The following is a 19,517-nucleotide window of genomic DNA, read 5'->3' as shown; positions in this document are numbered from 1 at the left end:
TCTCTCTGTCTCTCTCTGTCTCTGTCTCTCTCTCTCTCTCTCTCTGTGTTGTTTAACAGAGCAGCTCAAAGTCCACAGTGTCCTTGTTAATGGACTTTATTCTCTGGAGACTGCAGCGTTTAGCTGCTAAAGTAACCTTCAGCACAAAAACACCTCTAACCACCGCTTTAGGAGTTCTGTTAGACAAAAGACAAAAAGTCATGTTCATTTTGTCCAGCTAGGATTCACATGTATTATTCCTGAGGTGAAAATTACCTGCAACAAAGTTTTACCCATTTTTAAAAAAATCAGATTTGATAGAGTGTCAGGACTTTAGTTTTAAAATCTTACCAGATATCCTCAATTAGCTCTTTTTCTGGACTTTGATTGGACCATCTTTACACACAAATTTGACCAAGATTTAGTTGCCTCGTCTATGCTGGAGAATCCAGAACCCTCAGCATGACGCAGCCTCCACCATTCTTTCATTTAATTAGGTTTTTTTGGTTAAAAACATGGAGTATTTAATTGTTTGCAAATGACTCATACGGGACGCAAAAACAGAATTTTCTTGCTATATTTTTCCCAAAATAAAATTCACGCCGTCTCGTTGAATCATTCACTGCTGCACATTTAAAAATGCATCAGCTGTCAGGCTGCGCTGCTGGTTCACCATTAAGGTGTGGGAATTGTTGTTGTATCACAAAAGAAAATATATATTTTCAACATCATGACTGAAATATAAGAGCAGAATCCATAATAAATAAGACAGGAAGTTGCTTATAGCGGCAGATTAAACATGTTCCCTTGTGCAGAGGAGAAATATGAAGATACTCTGCAAAATAACTGTGACACCAGGAGTTATTTAATGCCGTTACACTTACAAAACGGAATGCTACTTTGTTTAGTTTCTCCTATGGAAAGTCATTTCTAGTTAGTTATAACTCTAAGCTCTTTGTTCTCCAGCTAAACAGGGTGAACATTTGTTCATTGTCCGTGTGGGATTATTTCTGGAGCCAGGATAAGCCAGACTTTGATCTTTACTCGGTGCAGCGGCCGTCATGAGGAATGTGAAAGATGCTGTTTTCTTCTCAGTGACCCGTTATCTATCAATCTATCAATCCCCATCCTGTTGATGTTTCTTTTGCAAAGAAAAATTGGCAAAACTTTAGCATCTGATCACAAAGCAGAGATTTTACCTTTAAAACTGTATCTTTTAAGAGCGTAAATAAATTAGTTTCTGTGAGGGTTTTTCTTCGTTGTAGTTCTCCACGATCAGCGAAGGCTTAAGAGGGTCCATTGTCCTCTGCTGCGTCCGGCCCTCCCCGCTCTCTCTAATCAAATAGTCTCCATGAGGAAATGCCAGCAGATTATAGCATCTATTCATATCTGATGGCCTATGAACTCGGATCTCAGAGTGCAGGGTTTGGGTAACAATTGCTGGTCTGACACAGACTGAAAGAGCCGCTGGATGTCAGACTTCAAGACAGAAAAAGTGAAAATAATCACTGCAGAAGACGACTTCCTCTCTGTCGTCTCATGGGGGGGAAACACAATTACAGTTTGGAATAGGACAGAAGGAAAATCTTGAAGTATGCAGAAAGCCATCACATGATCAAACGAGGCATTTCCTGCAGCCGCTGCTCTGCGTTTTTACACACATATAATCAGAAAGTGTTTCATGTAATCCTGCAGTCACATGCGCTCAGATGTTTAATCTGCCCGGAGCGCTGGGATGGGAGCCGCATACGACCTGCTAATTAGTGGCCAGAGGAGGCCTCTGTTTGTCTGCGCTCTTCCTGTGCGCCTCAGAAACAAGTCTGTCTGAGTCCCTATCTCTGCCCTGAAAGACAGAAGGGGAGGGCGGGTTTTTTTTTGGACCGCTTAGAGCGACTTTTAGCACATTTAGGAGCTGATCGGGAGGAGCGGCAGGCAGGAAAACCATCAGTATAGCAGGTAAATGTTGGAGTGTTCCATCTTCATGCTTGAGTGAGAAGGAATTTCAATTTCATATTCTTTAAAAATTGAACCATTTAGTCTCTCTGCTCTCGTTTTCTTTAGAAAACAAACCTTTATGAGTCTGTTTGCCCGTCACTCCAGTGTTTTTCCTACATTTGTGTGTGTGAGGAAATCCCTGCTCCCTAACTCACCGCACTCCCACTTCCTCCGCTTCCCTTCCTCGGCACAAACTCGGTTTTCCTCTTCCCGCTCTGTCTGTCCCGTGCTCATCTCCGTGGGATTCGCTGACACAAACCTTCCAAAGTAAGTGTCTACTCTGATCCAGGCGGCTTTACTTCAGCCTGCGCTTTCTGCTGCTTTCTCTCTGTGTTGTCTGTCTTTTCCTTGACGTGTGTGGCCATCTGACATATTTTTCTTTCGTTTTAGCTCAACAGGTGAGGTGGAGATAGTTTTTTATTTATTTATTTTAATCAGCATTTTTAGAAAGCTCAGGTTTACCAGAATATCTCCCTGAATGTTTCTTTTTTTAATTTAATTCATTCCTCAGCTGGAATTACGGTGCACTATAAATACTTCATTAATTCACTGTGACATTTATCTAAGCCACCAGGGTTCTAATAATCATAAGCCTTTCTTTCCTCCATTGCTTTTATTGCGACTAACACTTTGTTGAATCAGGACTGAACGCCTGTGTTCTGTCACTTCCTCTCTAATTCAAAAAGAAGAATCTTTCTGTTTCTTTTTGACTTTCACTTCCAGCGGCTCTCCTGAGATTTTAACTTCATTTGCTTTGAAGGACAACGCCCTCTTCCACTGCGTGCCACAAAGTAATCTGCTGCATTTCCTGCCTAATTTGACCTGGTGACACACAAGTTCACATTCACAAAATCCTCCAAGATATTCAGGGAAATCCGGCACTTTGTTCGTCTTTTCCTTATATTTGAGAAGCTTCCTAATTGTGGAACTGCTTGTAAAAGTTTAGAAGGCTATTTGGGGAAAAACTAAGGTCTAAAAGTAACTTCTAAATACTGTATTGAAACAGAATACTTTGACGTAACAGAGATGATCAATAAACATGAACATGAAGGAAGAAAAGGTAAAACGTTATTGATAAACTAAATTAATCTTAAATCTTAAACTGGAAAATTGTCATTTATCATTGTGGTTTGATTAATTTGAGCTTCTGTCTTACTTCTTTCTCTATATATATTTTGTATGTTTGCAGTCAAATTGAAAAATGTGTGCTACATGGGTCCAAATTGAGAAAGTGAAGAAGATTTTGTGGAACATCAAGTCTTCTCTGTTTGTATCTGACGCCTTTTGAATAGTGAATGTATATTGGGATCAGGAGTGTGGAATTAAACTGCATTTCTGCTCATTGTATTTTTTTTCCACATTTAAAGAACCCAACTCTTTGGAAATACTATGTCAGTGTTCTTAGTGTCTGATCTGATATTTTAGTCGCTCAGTTTTACTTCTGACATCAAGCGTCCTACATGCTGAGGTGAGTCAATGTTCCACTGAAGCCCATAAAGTTGGAATAAAGTATTTTGTATGAGAGACTCATTAGTGACAGAAAGTTTGTAATTTCTCACATATTAACATCTTAAGTTATCTGCTCCTCCAGATATTCCCACTTCAGAGGCAATTGTGTAAATCAAAGTTGGATATACTCAAATATGATTTAACTATTTTTTGTTTGCTTGCTTTTTTTTTTACAGCTGGTTTCTTAAAGGAACAGGTTTTTCTTTTAGTTCGGTGTGAAATCTGGACCTAACCAGTCTGTTGGCCCAAATCAGTGTCAGCTGAGGCAGGCCATGTGTGGAGTGAAGGCGGACAAGCCTGACTGGATCAGCATTAACCAGTAATGACAATCTAATTGAGAGATGATGAAGACTGAAAGGAGCAAAAAAAGAGAGTGAGATAGCTCTTTGAGTTTGTTGGCTTTCTGTGAAAATACATTTGAAATTGAGAGTCAGTGATGTGAGAGAAACCATCAGCAGACTGATTGCTCTCTCAGCCAAAGTGATTTATGGTTTTGGAGTGTGCTCTCTGGAAGATTGATAGCCTGGTGCAGTGTGGGTAATGTAGTAGCAGATAATGGCAAGAAGACTAATAGGTTTTGAATTACAAGAAAAGGTAGGAAGTAGGTGGAGGAGGGGGATAATGGAGTCATTTCATAAACATATTTAAACCAGTGATGAGACAAGGCGTAGCCACACACGAGCTGCGGTCATAGTGACATGTTAACCACTGATCCCATTAGGAAAGCTGCATCGTCGGCCAAATGACGCTCCAGAACGATGAGTCTCGTGTTGTGGGAAAAGGACGTCCAAAGGTGGTGTAATGGGGAAGGGAATGTTTTGTCTTCTTGGCGGGAATCACACCGTCTCCTGTAACCTTTCCCCATGCTCCACTTCACTGCTGTTTTTCATTCCTTCCCCGTACACATCTGCCTCACTGATAAGGGACATTTGGGCTTTGGCTCGCTCTCTGAGCCCAGTGGGACTCAACCTTTTCACTGCAGCTGCAGGAATGTGCAATTTGAAATCTTCCCGTCGTATCCTGCAAAGGTGGCTCCAGAATCGACATTTATGTTTTCAGTCTCAAAATGTAATCGAATTCAACTTTTATTTAGCTTAAACATCAAATGTTACTGGAACAGTTCTTCTAAATAATGTGTGATTTGAGTCAATACAACTTTTTGTTTCTACACTTGCGGCTCTGTGTCTCCTGGTACATCTCTGCTGAGAAAGAGATTTTCTTTTTATGGAAAATTCAGGTTGGATAGTGTTTGTACAATCTTACTGCAGATTGCCAATTTTATTTAGGTCTACACTTTGAGGTCATTATACCTCATGAATATGGTTTTATCTAAGACTTTCTGACGTAGCTCTGGCTCTTTGTTGAGGTTTGCTGTTCTGCTGCAGGATGAAACATTTAAACATATTTGGAGGACGTTTTTCTGCTATGCGTTTGCATGTATCATATGTTTAAAAATGTCAGTGTTGGATGCTTTTGGAGATAAGTTTCACAAATGTGTAAAGAAAAATCAAATTGACAGTCAAACTGTTTTAATTGCTTTGTGGAACAAAGACATTAGATGTGGGATTGCTTAACTGCTTCTTTTTTCGGCGAATCAAAGCATGTGATGAGATGACGCCCTGAAGCAATTCAAATACCACCAGACATGTCTTCCATCTGTTTAAACAAACCCTCTGAAGCTTCAAACTTTAATTTTCCATGTTTATTTTATCTTTCATGATCAGATTAGTCATATTTGAAAAGTGAATACATTTGCTGATGATGTTGGAAATACAAACGTTCATCACGAAGAAGGAAGGAATAAAACCAAACGTTTTACAAGACAGAGGAGAGTTGAAACCTTTTAGATGAACTCTGATGTTTGAATTTTAGAGCCTGAATGTAGAGTTTACAGAAGTGAGGCGTTTGGCTTGTTTTTAAAGGATTGACCCTCAGTGAATCATCTGAAAGCACTCTGGCTCTGCTGTCTGCTCTCATCTTGGTTTTTTTGAGCCAGATTCACTTTAAAGTCAGAAATCATCGTCATGATCCACGTTTCTGCTTTAGTTAATGACAGGCTGCAGTCTGTGCTGTAATTGGAGGTGCTCTCCAGTGGTAAATGGATGGAGTGCATGTGTTTGTACCCACCAAAGTGCTTGAAATAAATGACGGTGGTGGAGGAAAGGCTCCAGGGAATTGTCCTGGCTCCAGCCCTGATATGTTTTAGGGAAACCATCAACATTTCTGTGTTTTCCTTGTCTTCATCCAGGATTTTAAGCATTCTGCTGAGCTGGTCACCTCTCCGTCGCTGGACGTTTTCCTGCCCGAAGACGAGGACAACCCATACGAGTCTGTGACCACCGCCGTCACGCGCAAACCCTGCTCCCTCGAAATCAACCACCGGCTCAACGTCTGCGCCCGTAACGGTGAGAGGAACCACTTTGTGTTTTTTCTGTGTCTCTTTCCGCAATTAAAAGTACATCAACTAATGAATAAGTCAAATATCATGCCAGGTGTACCATGAATCACATTTTGTATTTTAGAGGTTCAGGATTTAAGAAAAGCGTGGTTTGTTCAGGTTTTTTCTATCTGTGCTATCTAATTTTAACAAACAAATGTAAGAAGAAACACCTAAAAGAACACCTAAATTTATTAGCAAATTTGATGTAATCTAAAAGTGCTGTATGCGTGTGAAATATTTATACATTTATACCTTTTGGCTATGTATAAAATAACAGTGGGAGTCAATATTAGCTGGTTAATTATTCAAAGTGTCAACTTCTTTCACCTTATGGACTCAGCTGCTTAGCAGACATGCAACTAGCCTAAAGGAGTTCTGATATTGTGTTAAATAAAATAAAGGTGATGAGTGTCGCTCTTTTGGTTTCCCAACATTTGTTGCCGTTTTTTCTGAACAGAAATATTTCCCCTTTTTTAAAGCGTAGAAATCTTGTACATTTTCCCTCTGTTCATCTTATTCTGTGCAGCAACAACTGAGTGATAACTGAAAATTAGAGATGTGCCGATCAGGTTTTTTCCTCCCGATACCGATCACCCATGAGGGCCGATCACCGATACCGATCACATAATTATTATTTTTTTATCATAAACCCTACCGGTTACATTATGTGGAAAAAGGAACCATGAATTCACCTTAATTTAGACAAAAACTTGTTTTTAATAACTTTTTCCAAGAAGAAAACTAAACAAAACAGGCATTGTGCAAATTGTACTGCTATTGATATACTACCTTTAACAGACTGATGACATATGAAGGCTCTGAAGAGGCTAAATAATACAAAGAGCCAAAATAAAACCTCTCAACATTGCCAAAAAGTTCAAGTATAAAACTTAACATTCAAAGGCAAAAACAGGTTCCATTACAATAAACAATCCAGAGTTACTGAATGAAAACTTCCTGATAGCATGGCGGCTAGCTGATTGCTGCTAGCTCTGAGTGGCTGTTTCTGACTGAGCGGAGTAATTATGCAGAACAGGGAGGAGATTGATTATTTTTTCAGAGATTATCTGTCTCATGTTAGGACAACTAAAGTTTTAATACGTATGTAAAATGTATTTTTTTAAGTTATATGCTGCAGCTTTAAGCAGAGGTTCGGTGTGAGAGTCACCAGGTGGAGCAGAAGCGAAGCTCCGTCTGTCAGATATTACTACCTGTAGCGTAGCAGCGGTTCAACAGCGAGAACAGAACCAGCGTCTTACATCGCAGCTCGAAGACTTAAATAATTTTCCAGGTTATTTGTTTAGCTTTCTGACCGTCATGCTAATCCGGGTGAGTGTTTGTAGCTGTGCTCTGCTTTACCTGCTATCTGATCCTCCGTATGTCTTTTTTACTGCAGTGAACCTCGATGTAGCCAAACTCCGTCAAGTATGGCACTGTTTTTATGTCGTATTAGATTCGTTGTGTTGATGCATTTTGACGTGCTTCAATTTTCCGCCACAACACGCAAACTTCCCCATTCACTCAGTGCGTTATAGTTCCACATCGCTTAGGATTTGTTGCTGCGCGTTTGCTCAGTGTGAAGGAAAAAGGAGACCAGCTGCACAGGCAGGCTGCGAAATGAGATGCAGGTGATCGGTATCTGCATCAAGAGCCAATGATCGCCGATCACCGATCATGCACTTTTTCACGGAAATCGGCCCGATTATGATCGGTGACCGATCGATCGGCACACCTCTACTGAAAATATTTTTAGAAATCATTATATTTTCCACTGCATATCAGTGTGTCAAAATGGTATACATTCTGCAGTTACACATGCAAACGACCTCGTTCAGGAAGTGACTGATTTCAGTGTGGACGTTTATGTAACATGTTTTGTTTAGAACAACACCTGTAAGATGTGGTAATGCAGAATCTGACTGAGATTGAGTCTTCACCATCACACCTTTCTGCCAGAAATTATACTGACATCAGGATCAAACAATAGAAAAACATTTTTGAGAACCTGGAACTTGGAAAAGTCAATAGATGTCGCGAATGCATAAATATACTTTTTAATCTTTAATAAATAATGTTGCTGGACATCCACAAGGTTTGCTTGTTGGGCTTAAATTTCTCCTTGTCATGATCCATGTTTCTGTGTCTAGTTTTGAGTTTTTCTGTGTGATTCTGTTTCCCTGTGAGTCTCTGTCCTGTCCTCCCCGTTGATTGCTTCCCAGGTGTGTCTCATTCTCTTGATTACCCTCCCTGTGTATTTAGTCTCACCTGTTGTCTGTGTTCTTCATTGGATCCTCGTCTATTGTCTAACGCAACGTCAGTTTGTTTTCCCCTCAGTAGAACTGTTAATCCTGAGGTAGTTTATTTCTGTGTTCAGTCCACATGTCAGTTGCTACCGGTATTAGCTACGTGCTTGTTTGCTGCCGTGCTGCCTGAGCCAGGACTGTGTTCGTCTCTCTCATTAAACCCTTCATCATCACCACAATCTGGGTCTCTGCGTCTCTCCTCACCACTACCACCACCACCTTATGACACTCCTGTGTTGAACCAAATGTGGTTCATGTGAGGAGGAAAAAAACAGAAGGATTTTGTATTGTAATTAGTTTTATGGGATGAATAAATATGCTTTATTGAAGAACAAGAGTATACAATTAATCCTGATGCAAGTTGTTGTGAAAATCACAGAAATTCACAGTGGGAATAGATGGAAAGTAGCTAAAGGTGTAAGAATTTTGGTCACTGCTAAAAGTAACAACCTCTGTGACAGCAGTGACCACGTTTACTACACATCACAAACACTCCCCATGACTTAGAAAGAAGTGGTTTAGACTTTTTTTTAGCTTCCTGTGTTGGCTAAAGTTAGCTGCACCGCTAACGTTAGCTTGTACATAAAAAACATAAATAAGCAGCTGTTATTTAGTTTCATCCTTTTAGCATTGCTCCAGCTACGATTTATCAGATCGTTGAAAAAATTAGCATAAAGCTGCTGCGTTCTGCAGCCACCACAAGGGGGCGATATATCACAGCTAGATCGACTGTTAACGTGACGCTTAGAACAAAGAAAAGTTATTTAGTAATCAAACCAAGTGCAGTTACAATTAATTACTCGCCTGTTGGATGCTGGTTGGGATATCGAGCAAAAAAAAGCTATTTTTAAAATATTTTTTTCCAACTCTGATATTAGAGTTGGACTTGGTCTGAACTCTTGCACCAGCTTTAACTTTCTCTCTACTTCCTGTTTGCTCGTCACGTTTCGCCTGCTCCATTGTAGTCTTGGCACCCACAATGCACCCTTCCCCTTTTTCACTGGTGTCCTGCTGCAAAGCTACACACTGCAAGTTGTCAGGGCAACTGCATCCCTGGCTGGTGAGTCACCTGTATGTTGCCATGGGAACTGTCTTGGTAGTGACATATCAACCCCTCCTCCCTGCCTCGCTCCTACCAGCAGAGCTGTGAGAGGCTACCACCGAGGGAAGTCTCGCCCCATGTTTTTTTTTTTTTTTTTGGGTGGGTGGGGGTGGTTTCGTTTTGATTGGCTGTAGAGTTGAGAGCCGCCGGTTCACAGTCAGCAGCTCGAGAGCGAGAAGCTGAATGCTGGGTGATTTCTGTCAGTTTGAGAATCTGTTGGTGGAAAATTGCTCGACTGACGTAAGTGAGCTGTGTGGGTGCTGTTTGTTCGTCGCTCTCTAAGTGCTGTCTTACCTGACCAAAAGGTTGGGATGGGGGGAAGAGAGAATGAAAGAGTCGAGCCTGAACTCCCTGCATCTGATGTGAAATCTTGCTGCCTGCATCCACTTCATTGTGGAAGAAAAACAGGGTTAGCGCCGGTTACGCATTGAGCTGGTGAAGTTTGGGAGCAGCTTTCGGCTGATTCTTTTACATAAATTTGAACTTGTGACACAGCAGGAAGGAAAATCCTGAATGCCTGCTCTGAGCTCAGTCACATGTCGGGCAAACTAGACGAGGATGTGAATCAGTGTCTTTATCTTCCCCTGAGAGGAAGGATGTGATGACAGAGGAGCACGGAGTCACTGGGTCTGAGATGAGAAGCAGAAACTTGATGCATTTAAATTCAAAATTTGTTTTCAATTGACAATATTTTTAACAATCGTGGGCCAAGTCCATTGGTCCAGACATATCCATATATCTGGGGAAACAAACACACTTTTACGTATTTTGGCCTAATAAAACATAAAAATTCAGTTTAAAATCACTAAAAAAAATTATTTACAAAAACCTTCATCAAAGTGGACATTTAAACAAACATTAGGTTTGCGTGCATATATGGAAAAACTGAGATTTAGTGGATAGCCTGCGACAAATAATGCACTAATATATTTGACACAATTCCCATTTGACATTGACTTGTGTTTAATTTAAAATTCTAATGTGCTATTTAGAAGAAGTTTAATCTACATATCTATCCACATAAATGAACTTCCTGGCACCATGTTTAACTCCTAACAGGAAGTCGTTGTTTTGAAGCAACCTGATTGGGTGTTAGCTTTGTGCTGCGCTGCCCCCTATGGGTTTGGCATGTTTAAAACAACACTAAGGAGTGTTTTTGTCTGAGTTCATGTGAATGAATACTTTTCTGGAACAAATCCTGTGTGTAAGATGTTACCTTTTAACGATGTGACAGAAATATGTGCTTTTGTAAAGGTTGCGTGTTTACAAAACCTTAGTCTGCAAAGATAATTGTGTCATTTGATGAACTGGCCAACACAAAACAGCGCATAATGCTAAGGATACGATACATTGTTTTCAAACTTTTTTGCAAACAAAATAAATAGTGTGCAGTGCATCGTTATGAGGCAGAAGGAATTTGTCTGGAAGGCACTAAAGCTAAACCTACACATTTATTCCACTTCATAAAATAAACATCTGAGCCAGCCACAGTCCATGAAGCAGTGGTTTAAAGTTTGCAGCAGCTCCTCAACACTAGGTGAGATTATGCATGACAGGAATAAAAGCAAAAATAAACGTACAATATGTCTTAAATGATTAAGTTTTGACATTTACATGCATGTAAAACAACAAAAAAACTTGTTCGGAACCTCGGTATTGGAGGTGAATATTTTCTGAAATGCCCCATATAGATGTTTCTGTGCTGGTGGAGGGTTTTCTGCAGGTACTGCCTTCAGCTGCATCGTCACAGCGCTGCAGGCTGACAGTCTCTGAACCTCTTCTCTGCCTCAACAATCAAAGCAGCTTTATCGTATTCTCTGTGCTCGCTGTGGCTCAGTCCAGCAGCCTCTGAAACAGCAGAGACCTGTTGTCTCTGTGCTTCCTCGGCTTCTCAAACCTGTCCTACCTTGGATGCTGCAGTATTTATGTGGGAATGTTGCATCCCACTGCACCACACGTCCTCCCACTTCATAGCCTGTCACTCCTGAAAGGGAATAAATGGAATTATGTTCTTTGTAATGCTGCGTATATTGGGAGAGTTTTTTTTTAGCCTGATCCTCCAACTGCATGAGTTTTAAAGCAGTCATTAAGTGAATTAAGCAGGGATTATACTTGCTGCATGGGATGGATTTGTTTCAAACAAGAGGATCTGTTTCTGCCGCACTGCTTGCCTGCAGATGCCGTTAGCCCTAATTAACCACAATCTCTTCGATTATTTCACATGCACAGAGTGTAATGTTTGCTGTGCAAGTTAAGATTGTTGTGCATTTTTCCAAAATGAAGCACACACAACCTTAAATAGACAAGTTGGCTTGGTGATGCATTTCTGTTTTCATCTCATTTTCACCAAAGAATTGAATATCTTGGATAATATTTTTCAGTTGCAAATATTTGCACTCATATTTCTACTCTTTGTAGTTAAATGGTGACTTATATATTGAAAACGGAACCTTATCTATCTGCCCGCATACATGAACCGTGTTTAATTCCTTCGTTTTGAAGCAATCTGATTGGGTGTTAGCTTTGCAGTACACTGCCCCCTGTGGGTTTGGCATGTTTAAACAACACTAAGGAGTGTTTTTATGTGGGTTTATGTTGGTGAAAACTTTTTTGAAACATATCCATGTGTGCAATATTATATTTTAAATGACGTGATGGAGATATTTGGTTTTATAAAGTTTACAAAGCCTTGGCCTGGAAGCGATAAGTAAAGATAATTATGTTAAATGTTTAACTGGCCAACTCAGAGCAGTACATAATGCTAAGATGGAAGGAAAACAAAACATGATTTTCAAACATTTTTGCAAACAAAAATGTTTAAAATAAAACCCACATTTGGTTAAATATACTTTAGCTTATTGCATTTTTGCTATATTATTTCTATGGCAATAAGTTTCTAGTGAAGTTCTGGTTGAATATTTGAGGATTTTCTCTTTTTATCTACATTTTCAAAATTTTATCCATAAGTGAGACCAAGACTGTCCTTCCATCGCTGGAGCTTTTCTAAAAAAACTATTTTTCAAAGGTAAAAATTTCCACTCAGGTCTTTGCTGTTGTTAGCAGCTAAAATGTTAATGAATAAAGACTCTGCCACCCACATGAACTTTCTCTGGCACTTCTCTGTGGTGGATAAAGCGGCGATGCTGCTGCTGCTTCTCAGCTCATTTATCCCACTTCGGTCGACACTTGCGGCTCAGTCAGGCTAATGGCAGCTTGTAGTCGCTCTGGGCTCTGACATTAAAAGTGTTTTGGGTCCATTGACTTGTCGGAAGAAAAAGCAATAAAGTGTTGTCTTCTCTTACAGCCAGAGGAAATCACTGTGGAGAACTGCTATGCACACAGCCACACTCCCACACTTTTACTTTGCGTTTTTACTTTGTTTTTAATTGCGTTTCAATTAAGTGTAGACTTTTAATTATGTTGAGTTTGTTTCGGATGTTTGCACTAACCTAAGTTTGGTTTAAAGTTTTCCTTTAACTTGTTTGTACATTTTCCTGACTTTAAATTGCGTTTTTAGAAAATATATAGGTGGAGGGGAAAAAGTTTTTTTTTTTTTTCTTCTTTTTGTTTTGCCCTGAACTTGATCAAACGCTAACTGTAAGATGCAGAGAAGAGCTGTGATTCGGCTCACATGCACAAAGAGCAAGCATGTAAAGTGTTAGAGCTGCACAGCGGCAGATCTGACAGCCTGAAGAACTCATCTCAACAGGATTCGTCTTGATTTGCACATATGAAGGCAGCATCTGATGAAACACTCGTCAGAACCAAACGCTCACAAACTCACAGACATGTTTGAGAAATGGAAGCCTGAACCATTTGAAGCTTTTGAATGTTTTCCAGTTTACGAGGATGCATTCCAACACTTTGAAGCTTTCCTAGGAAAATTTGTGTGGATGTACTTAAAGAGAAGAGTTTTGGGAACTGACCCTGTTAATTACTTGTAGCGGTTTGGAGAAGGATTTAAGGAATCAGAGATGCTCAGCCTGTGAGTGAATTCCATTGTGTGAGCATCCAGACTGAGAATTTTCTCCAGGCATCATGTCTGGATGCCATCTAGATTTTCAGCATATTGGATATAAGAAACTCGGGTAAAATCTCAGGTTTATGGAAAGTAAAAGTTTTAGCATAAAACAACATTTTTGTTAAACTTGCTAGCATAACTTCCACTGTTGTTTTGTTGTTGCGGATTGGCTTTTGGTGTAGCGTTGTGCCTTTTCATTTCGACAACCCTTCCGGGCCACCGTAGAAATGAGTAAAGGTCAGAAAACTCCCACTCAGAGAGCTGAACTTTATTTGAAGTCAGAACATAGCAGTTTTTTTTTTAATCAAAGATGACCGAATTCTCCAATTTAATCAGTTTAATCAAAAGATGTTAGTTTTGTTGTGATCACATTTCTTCTGCTCTGAGAGGAGTTTTTCCAATCGACTCACACATGATGGGTGGCACGTTAAAGGAGGAAAGTTTTTCTTTGCCAGAGTGACATTTTTGAGATTCATGAACATGTTTTTATTTTTTGTCTGTGTGAAATAAATAAATTTATGACTTAGTGGAGGGATAACGTCTCTTGTCCAGCTCATAATTGTTTCTCTGAGGAGTTAGAAGTTACGTGCAACAAGCGATTTCTGCTCCTCTGGTTTTTGATTGTTTTTTTTTTATTTTTTATTTTTACTTTGAACACATTCCTCTACATGTTTTCTCACTGCTCCACACACACATACATCTATAGATGTAAGCTGTATAGTTCCAAATGCTCACATAAACACACATTGTCGTTGGGGAGGAATGCGCGTATTTCCCAGGAGTGAACCCCTGGCAGATCTGACGGAAATACAGTTGCACACACAGAGATCCATCATCAAAAGCCTCATCGTTGACAGGCTTATATATTCAACAGTAAAAGCTTCAAGCTCTATATTTATCCCTCTGCTGCTTCCTTCCTTTTGTCTCGCTCACATTTTGCCAGTTTTTATTTTCTGTTTACACCCACATTAATCATCGATTCAGCCACAGGCAGTTGCTGGATGATTGTCTGTCTACTGGTGGATCCTTGAGTGAAACCACTGCACGGGTTTGGATTTAATTTCAGTACACAGGGCAGATCACATCAGGACCACTTGCTTAGTTTGTTGTTGTTCAGTGTTTTTGAGGACCTTTGAGTTTAACTTTCATAGTAGGTGTAAAGAAGAAGAAGAAACCGTTGCTCTATAAAAAAACGGAACAAAATGTTAAACTTTTCCACAGAGAATGTAGACAAAGACCAGGACTTCTGGAATAATGTTTTACATGGCAGAGGAGTATCAAGTTTATTTATTTTGGAGACATTCTTTTGATATTTTTGTAAACAAAAGTATCCTTTTCTAATCATTCACTGTTTTGTTTTGGTCCATCTCATAAAAAACAGATTCCTGTTTGGAGGGATAAGATGACAATGTGAGAAATAAAAGCGGTGTGAATACTTCTGCCAGGGACTGTCAATAAACTTTTTTTTTTTTTTTTAACTTTATTTTTGAAAAGGATTTTATACAAATCAAGCCGTAACAGTATACAATGAAATAAAAATAAAATAAATAAACATACAAATAGATAAAATTGAATGTCACAACCAGGACCGTAATCGACACTCAAAAAAAAAAAACAAAAAAAAACAAAACAAAAAAAAAAACAGAGAGGTCACCAAGGGAGGGGAACAGTTATATCATACAAAAAGATAAGACTTAACTGACAAATAATTGATAAACGGGTTACAGTGTATGTAAAGTTCTGTGAGGAGTCAGGCGGGTGGGAGTTTGTTTCCATATTTACCAAGACCTGCCAGGCTACTCAACACCTGGCTCCTCATACCGCACCTGATGAAGTAATAATGGAACTCAGTTTATTCTCGAGTTCCTATAAGTTAACCATTTCGACCAAAATTTTTTAATTTTGTTTTCCTGAAGTCTGATGGAGAAGGTGAGCCTTTCCAACTCCCAAATTTCTTCAACGATCGCTGTCCAATCCCTCAATGTCGGTGAGGTCCTACTAAGCCACTTTCTTGTAATTGATTTTTTCCCTGCAATCAATAAAATTTTCAACAAGTACTTATCCTGAGTGCTGAGTTCTTTTGGTATATTACTTAAATATATAGTTTTAAAATTGTGTTCAATTTCAAAACCAAGAATTACACTTATCTCTTTAGATATCTTTGACCAATAGGAATAGATCAATGGGCAATCCCAAAAAATATGAAAGTGGTCAGCCATTACATTATTACATCGTCTCCAACAAAGCCCAGCCTCAGCTCTACCGGACTGGGTAAATGTTCTTTTGGGGGTAGTGAAAAATCTAACAATATTCTTCCAAGAAAATTCCCTCCAACATCCTGAGCTGGTGGTGGTGGAGTTAATTTGGCACACGTTTAACCATTCATCCTCTGTCAGTGATATTTTTGCCTCCCTTTCCCATGATATTTTGATATAAAATGTTGATGTTTTTTTAATAGCTTCTAGGCATGTATATAGTCTGGACAGCATTTTCTTGCAGGGTTTATCTTTGTAAGCATCAATAAAGACGTTAATGAGGTCTTGATCATATTTCTCCGATATTTTAATGTTCTTATTAAAGTGGTGCCTGAGCTGCAAATATCTGAAAAAGTCTCGTTTGTCAAGGTCAAATTTTTCTTGTAGTTGTTGGAAACTATCCAGATCGGTTCCAGAGGAAATCACGCAGTATGATGTAATGCCTTTTCTGGTTAGTTGATTGAATTTTGAGTCAAGTTGTGCTGGTACAAAATCCCTATCAAGTTCAATCCATCTTAATAACCTAGTTTTCCTCTCTAAAAGTGGGTTGCGGAACTCTCTAAACCAGATGCTGAGGGGGACTTTTGTAGAAGCGCTCAGCTCTTCTGAGTATCTGGTGTAGAGGTATTTATCCCCCAGCAGGGCTTGCAGGGGGATGTCGATTTGACTTAGTTCTAGTTCTTTCCATTTTGCTTCATACCCCTCTTCACACCAGTAAACCGCAAATTGTAGTTGTGCTGCTCTATAATAATTTTCTAAACATGGGAGTGACATCCCACCTTTATCTCTTGGTAATTGTAATGTTTTATAGCGTACCCTTGGTTTCTTATTCCGCCATATAAATCTGGAGATGATCCGGTTCCACTCGTTAAACTGCTTTGTAGGGATTTCTATTGGTAAAGATTGAAAAAGGAACAACAGTTGAGGTAGAATGATCATTTTTATGATCTCTATTCGGTTGTACAAATCGAGAATCAAAGGGGCCCACCTGTCCAAGTTATTTTTGACTTTATTCGTTATAATGCCATAATTTGCTTTGTATATTTTATTTCTGTTTCTAGTAATATTAATACCTAAATATTTCATGGTTTTTGTTTTCCAATTAAATTTGAACCGATTGCTTATATCCTCTCGCGGTAAATAGTGGAAACACAGGGTCTGAGTTTTTCCAATATTTAATTTAAAACCTGAATAAAGTCCAAATTGATGAAAGCAGGACATGAGGTTAGGTAGACTGGCATCTGGGTCAGATAAGGTCACCAGAACATCATCAGCGTATAAACTGGTTTTGTATTCTCTTCCCTTAAAAAGGATTCCCTTAATTTCTGGATCTTCCCTAATTTTTTGAGCAAGTGGCTCTATGAAAAGTGCAAATGTCAATAAACTTTATCCTTGAAGTTGCATCAGATTTGTGAGGTGCTTTCACCAACAGTGATGCCGCTGCGTGTGAATCTTTCTAGCTGGGTATCAAACCATAATTGGATGATGCTCTGACCTCTGATTGGAACCTCGTTGGCAGGTAGCAGCTGACAGAAAGCTGCAATTATATTTGTGTATGCATGTCGCCACCTCTGAAAGCAGTGTTGCGACAAAGGAGATCGGTTTGTTTTTTTGTGTTTTCCTGCAAATTTAAAGTGTTTCTGGCTATTTTATCATCACTCTCTGCTGTCCTTCCCCATCTTCGCTCTTATCCGCTGTTAAATGGCCGTACACTGGGGAAATTAGCTCCACAGTCATTGACCACACACACACACGCGCACACATACACACACACACACACACACACACACACACACACACACACGCAGTGTCTCTGTGTGTGAAAGACATCACTGTGTCGGGCAGCACTCATATTCTCCTCCTGCGGTTGTTGCTATGGCTTTTCAAATTACAGAACATCTCCTCACCACAGCCTTATGTTGTCATGCCTGTGATTGCTGGTGTAGTGGGTGGAAGTATGCAAGACGCTAAGTGTAGAACTGAACTCCTCGATTTTCTGTTCCGACCCGGTCCGCACAGCACAGCTCTGCTTTGCCAACGCAACTGGTTCAGCTTCACTCTTACTCTTATTCAGAACTGATACATACAGAGCAGAAACAACTGTTTTATGAATAATGCAAACTAAACTTCACATGTGCAATATTTAGTTTTCAATTCCTTCAGTATCAAATAATTAACAGCTCTCATCTTTGAAGGTGTAGAGAAAATAATCTTTGCACTCTTTATCAAGTTTGAGTTCTCAAACTTGATGTAGAGTGGTCTAATTTTGTCTTTAATTTTTGAAAAATGTATATATTAACTTTATTTTTTAGCACTTTCAAAGAGAGAATAAATATGTTACAAAATTAAAACAATGAACATTAAATCAATCTTAAGCATAAGTGTTTATTTTATTAAAATTAGTAATAAAATACTAATTCACACCAAATGCAATACTCGTGTCAAAAACGCACCTGACGCTTCAAATTGTATGTTTGATTTCTAAGAGGAAGAAAATTAAGGTTCATTTATGATTTGTTATTGTTAATATGATGCAGTAATTTTCTCCTACTCATTTGCTTTTCTCCATATAGATAAATAGATCTGATTATCATCAGTAAAACACTGGAATACAGTGGCATTTCTCCTAAATGTTTCCACCACAGGCAACCCGTATCTTGTATCTCGCAGCTAAATAACGTTAACACACGTGGGCATTAAGCCGACCTTCCTGAATTAAAGTCTCAGTTCAAATTATAGACATCGACTACAGAGCAATAATTTAGGACAGTATAATTGAGAGAGAGAGAAAAAAACAAACAAATCTTTGCTTTGTCTCTGTACCTGCCTTTGACTCGTTCTTTTGGTCCAAGGTCACCCGTCCCATGCAGCCGTGAGCGAGGAGGAGCACGGTAACCATGACAACTGCTCAACGGGCCCCACACCGGACTGCTCACCCCCTTCCCCTGACACGGCCCTGAAGAACATCGAGAGAGTCATCCGCCCACAGGTGAATGAGCGCTCACACACTAATGAATGCGTTATAGGTCGCTTGATGCATTATTGAGCATCCCTGCATCCTCCCACAAGCAACTTGCACACACACACGCGCACACACACACACACACACACACTCACACGCACGCAGAAAAATAATGATATATTTTTCCATCTTCATGTAGTTCAGTATCACTTGTAGAAGTCTGAAATATTATATCCGTGCGTATTAAACGCCAGAACCAAAGTGTTAAATATGTTTGTCAGATATTTGATAAAAGCAAAAAACAAACAAAAGTTGCTTCAGTTCTAACTTACCGTGAAACATCTGCAATTATGAACGAACATCTGGCTGCTTAACGTGAGTCTTAAAGAAGCGGATGTGAATGATACAAGCATGCGTAACATCATCTGAGAAGCACGATGTGAACCTAATGCGGTTAGACAAACCCATTTAACAGCTGTGCATGAATTTAGATTAAAATATATACTATTTATGTTTCTGTTTTATTTTGTTTGGGAGATTGCAGCAGAAAATTCCCGGCATCTGGAATATAAATCTAATAATTGATGCATGTTTTTTTTTTTTTTTTTTTACTACTTGGATAAATGTATTATTTTCATTTCTCAGACTTTGTTTTGATCAAATATTAAGTTTTTTGCAGAGTCAATTACTGTCCTTGTGAAATATTAATCTCTGTGGATTTTATAGATTTAGTTTCTTGTTTCTCATTTCCTGTAAGCCCATCCTTAGGCTTTCATCTCCATCTGAAAGGGTCACATTTTATAGGACATATAATCATTTGTTCCCATTTCCTTTTGTTATCTTTGGCCTAGTAGCTTGAGATTGAAAAAAAAGCAAATGCAAGATTGGATAACATCCCCTGAAAGACAAAATGCCTACAGGACATCGAACTCATCAAAACATAGCTTCTGC

At 39.2% G+C, this 19,517-nt stretch overlaps 1 protein-coding gene across 6 annotated transcripts in view; it reads left to right on the top strand.

Moving 5' to 3' along the window:
- anks1b (ankyrin repeat and sterile alpha motif domain containing 1B) overlaps positions 1-19,517 on the top strand; it is a 191,871-nt gene that overhangs the window by 93,503 nt on the left and 78,851 nt on the right. For all 6 annotated transcript variants that reach the window (XM_014981300.2, XM_014981297.2, XM_014981298.2 and 3 more), the window contains exons 11-12: positions 5,732-5,888; positions 18,457-18,593. In XM_014981300.2, coding sequence (XP_014836786.2) covers positions 5,732-5,888; positions 18,457-18,593 — 294 coding nt within the window. The remainder of the gene's footprint in view (positions 1-5,731; positions 5,889-18,456; positions 18,594-19,517) is intronic.

The sequence above is a fragment of the Poecilia mexicana genome, unplaced genomic scaffold (assembly GCF_051168715.1).
Source record: "Poecilia mexicana isolate PSO_F unplaced genomic scaffold, ASM5116871v1 scaffold_23, whole genome shotgun sequence".
Classification (NCBI taxonomy): domain Eukaryota; kingdom Metazoa; phylum Chordata; class Actinopteri; order Cyprinodontiformes; family Poeciliidae; genus Poecilia; species Poecilia mexicana.
This window is presented reverse-complemented; position numbering and strand designations above follow the sequence as displayed.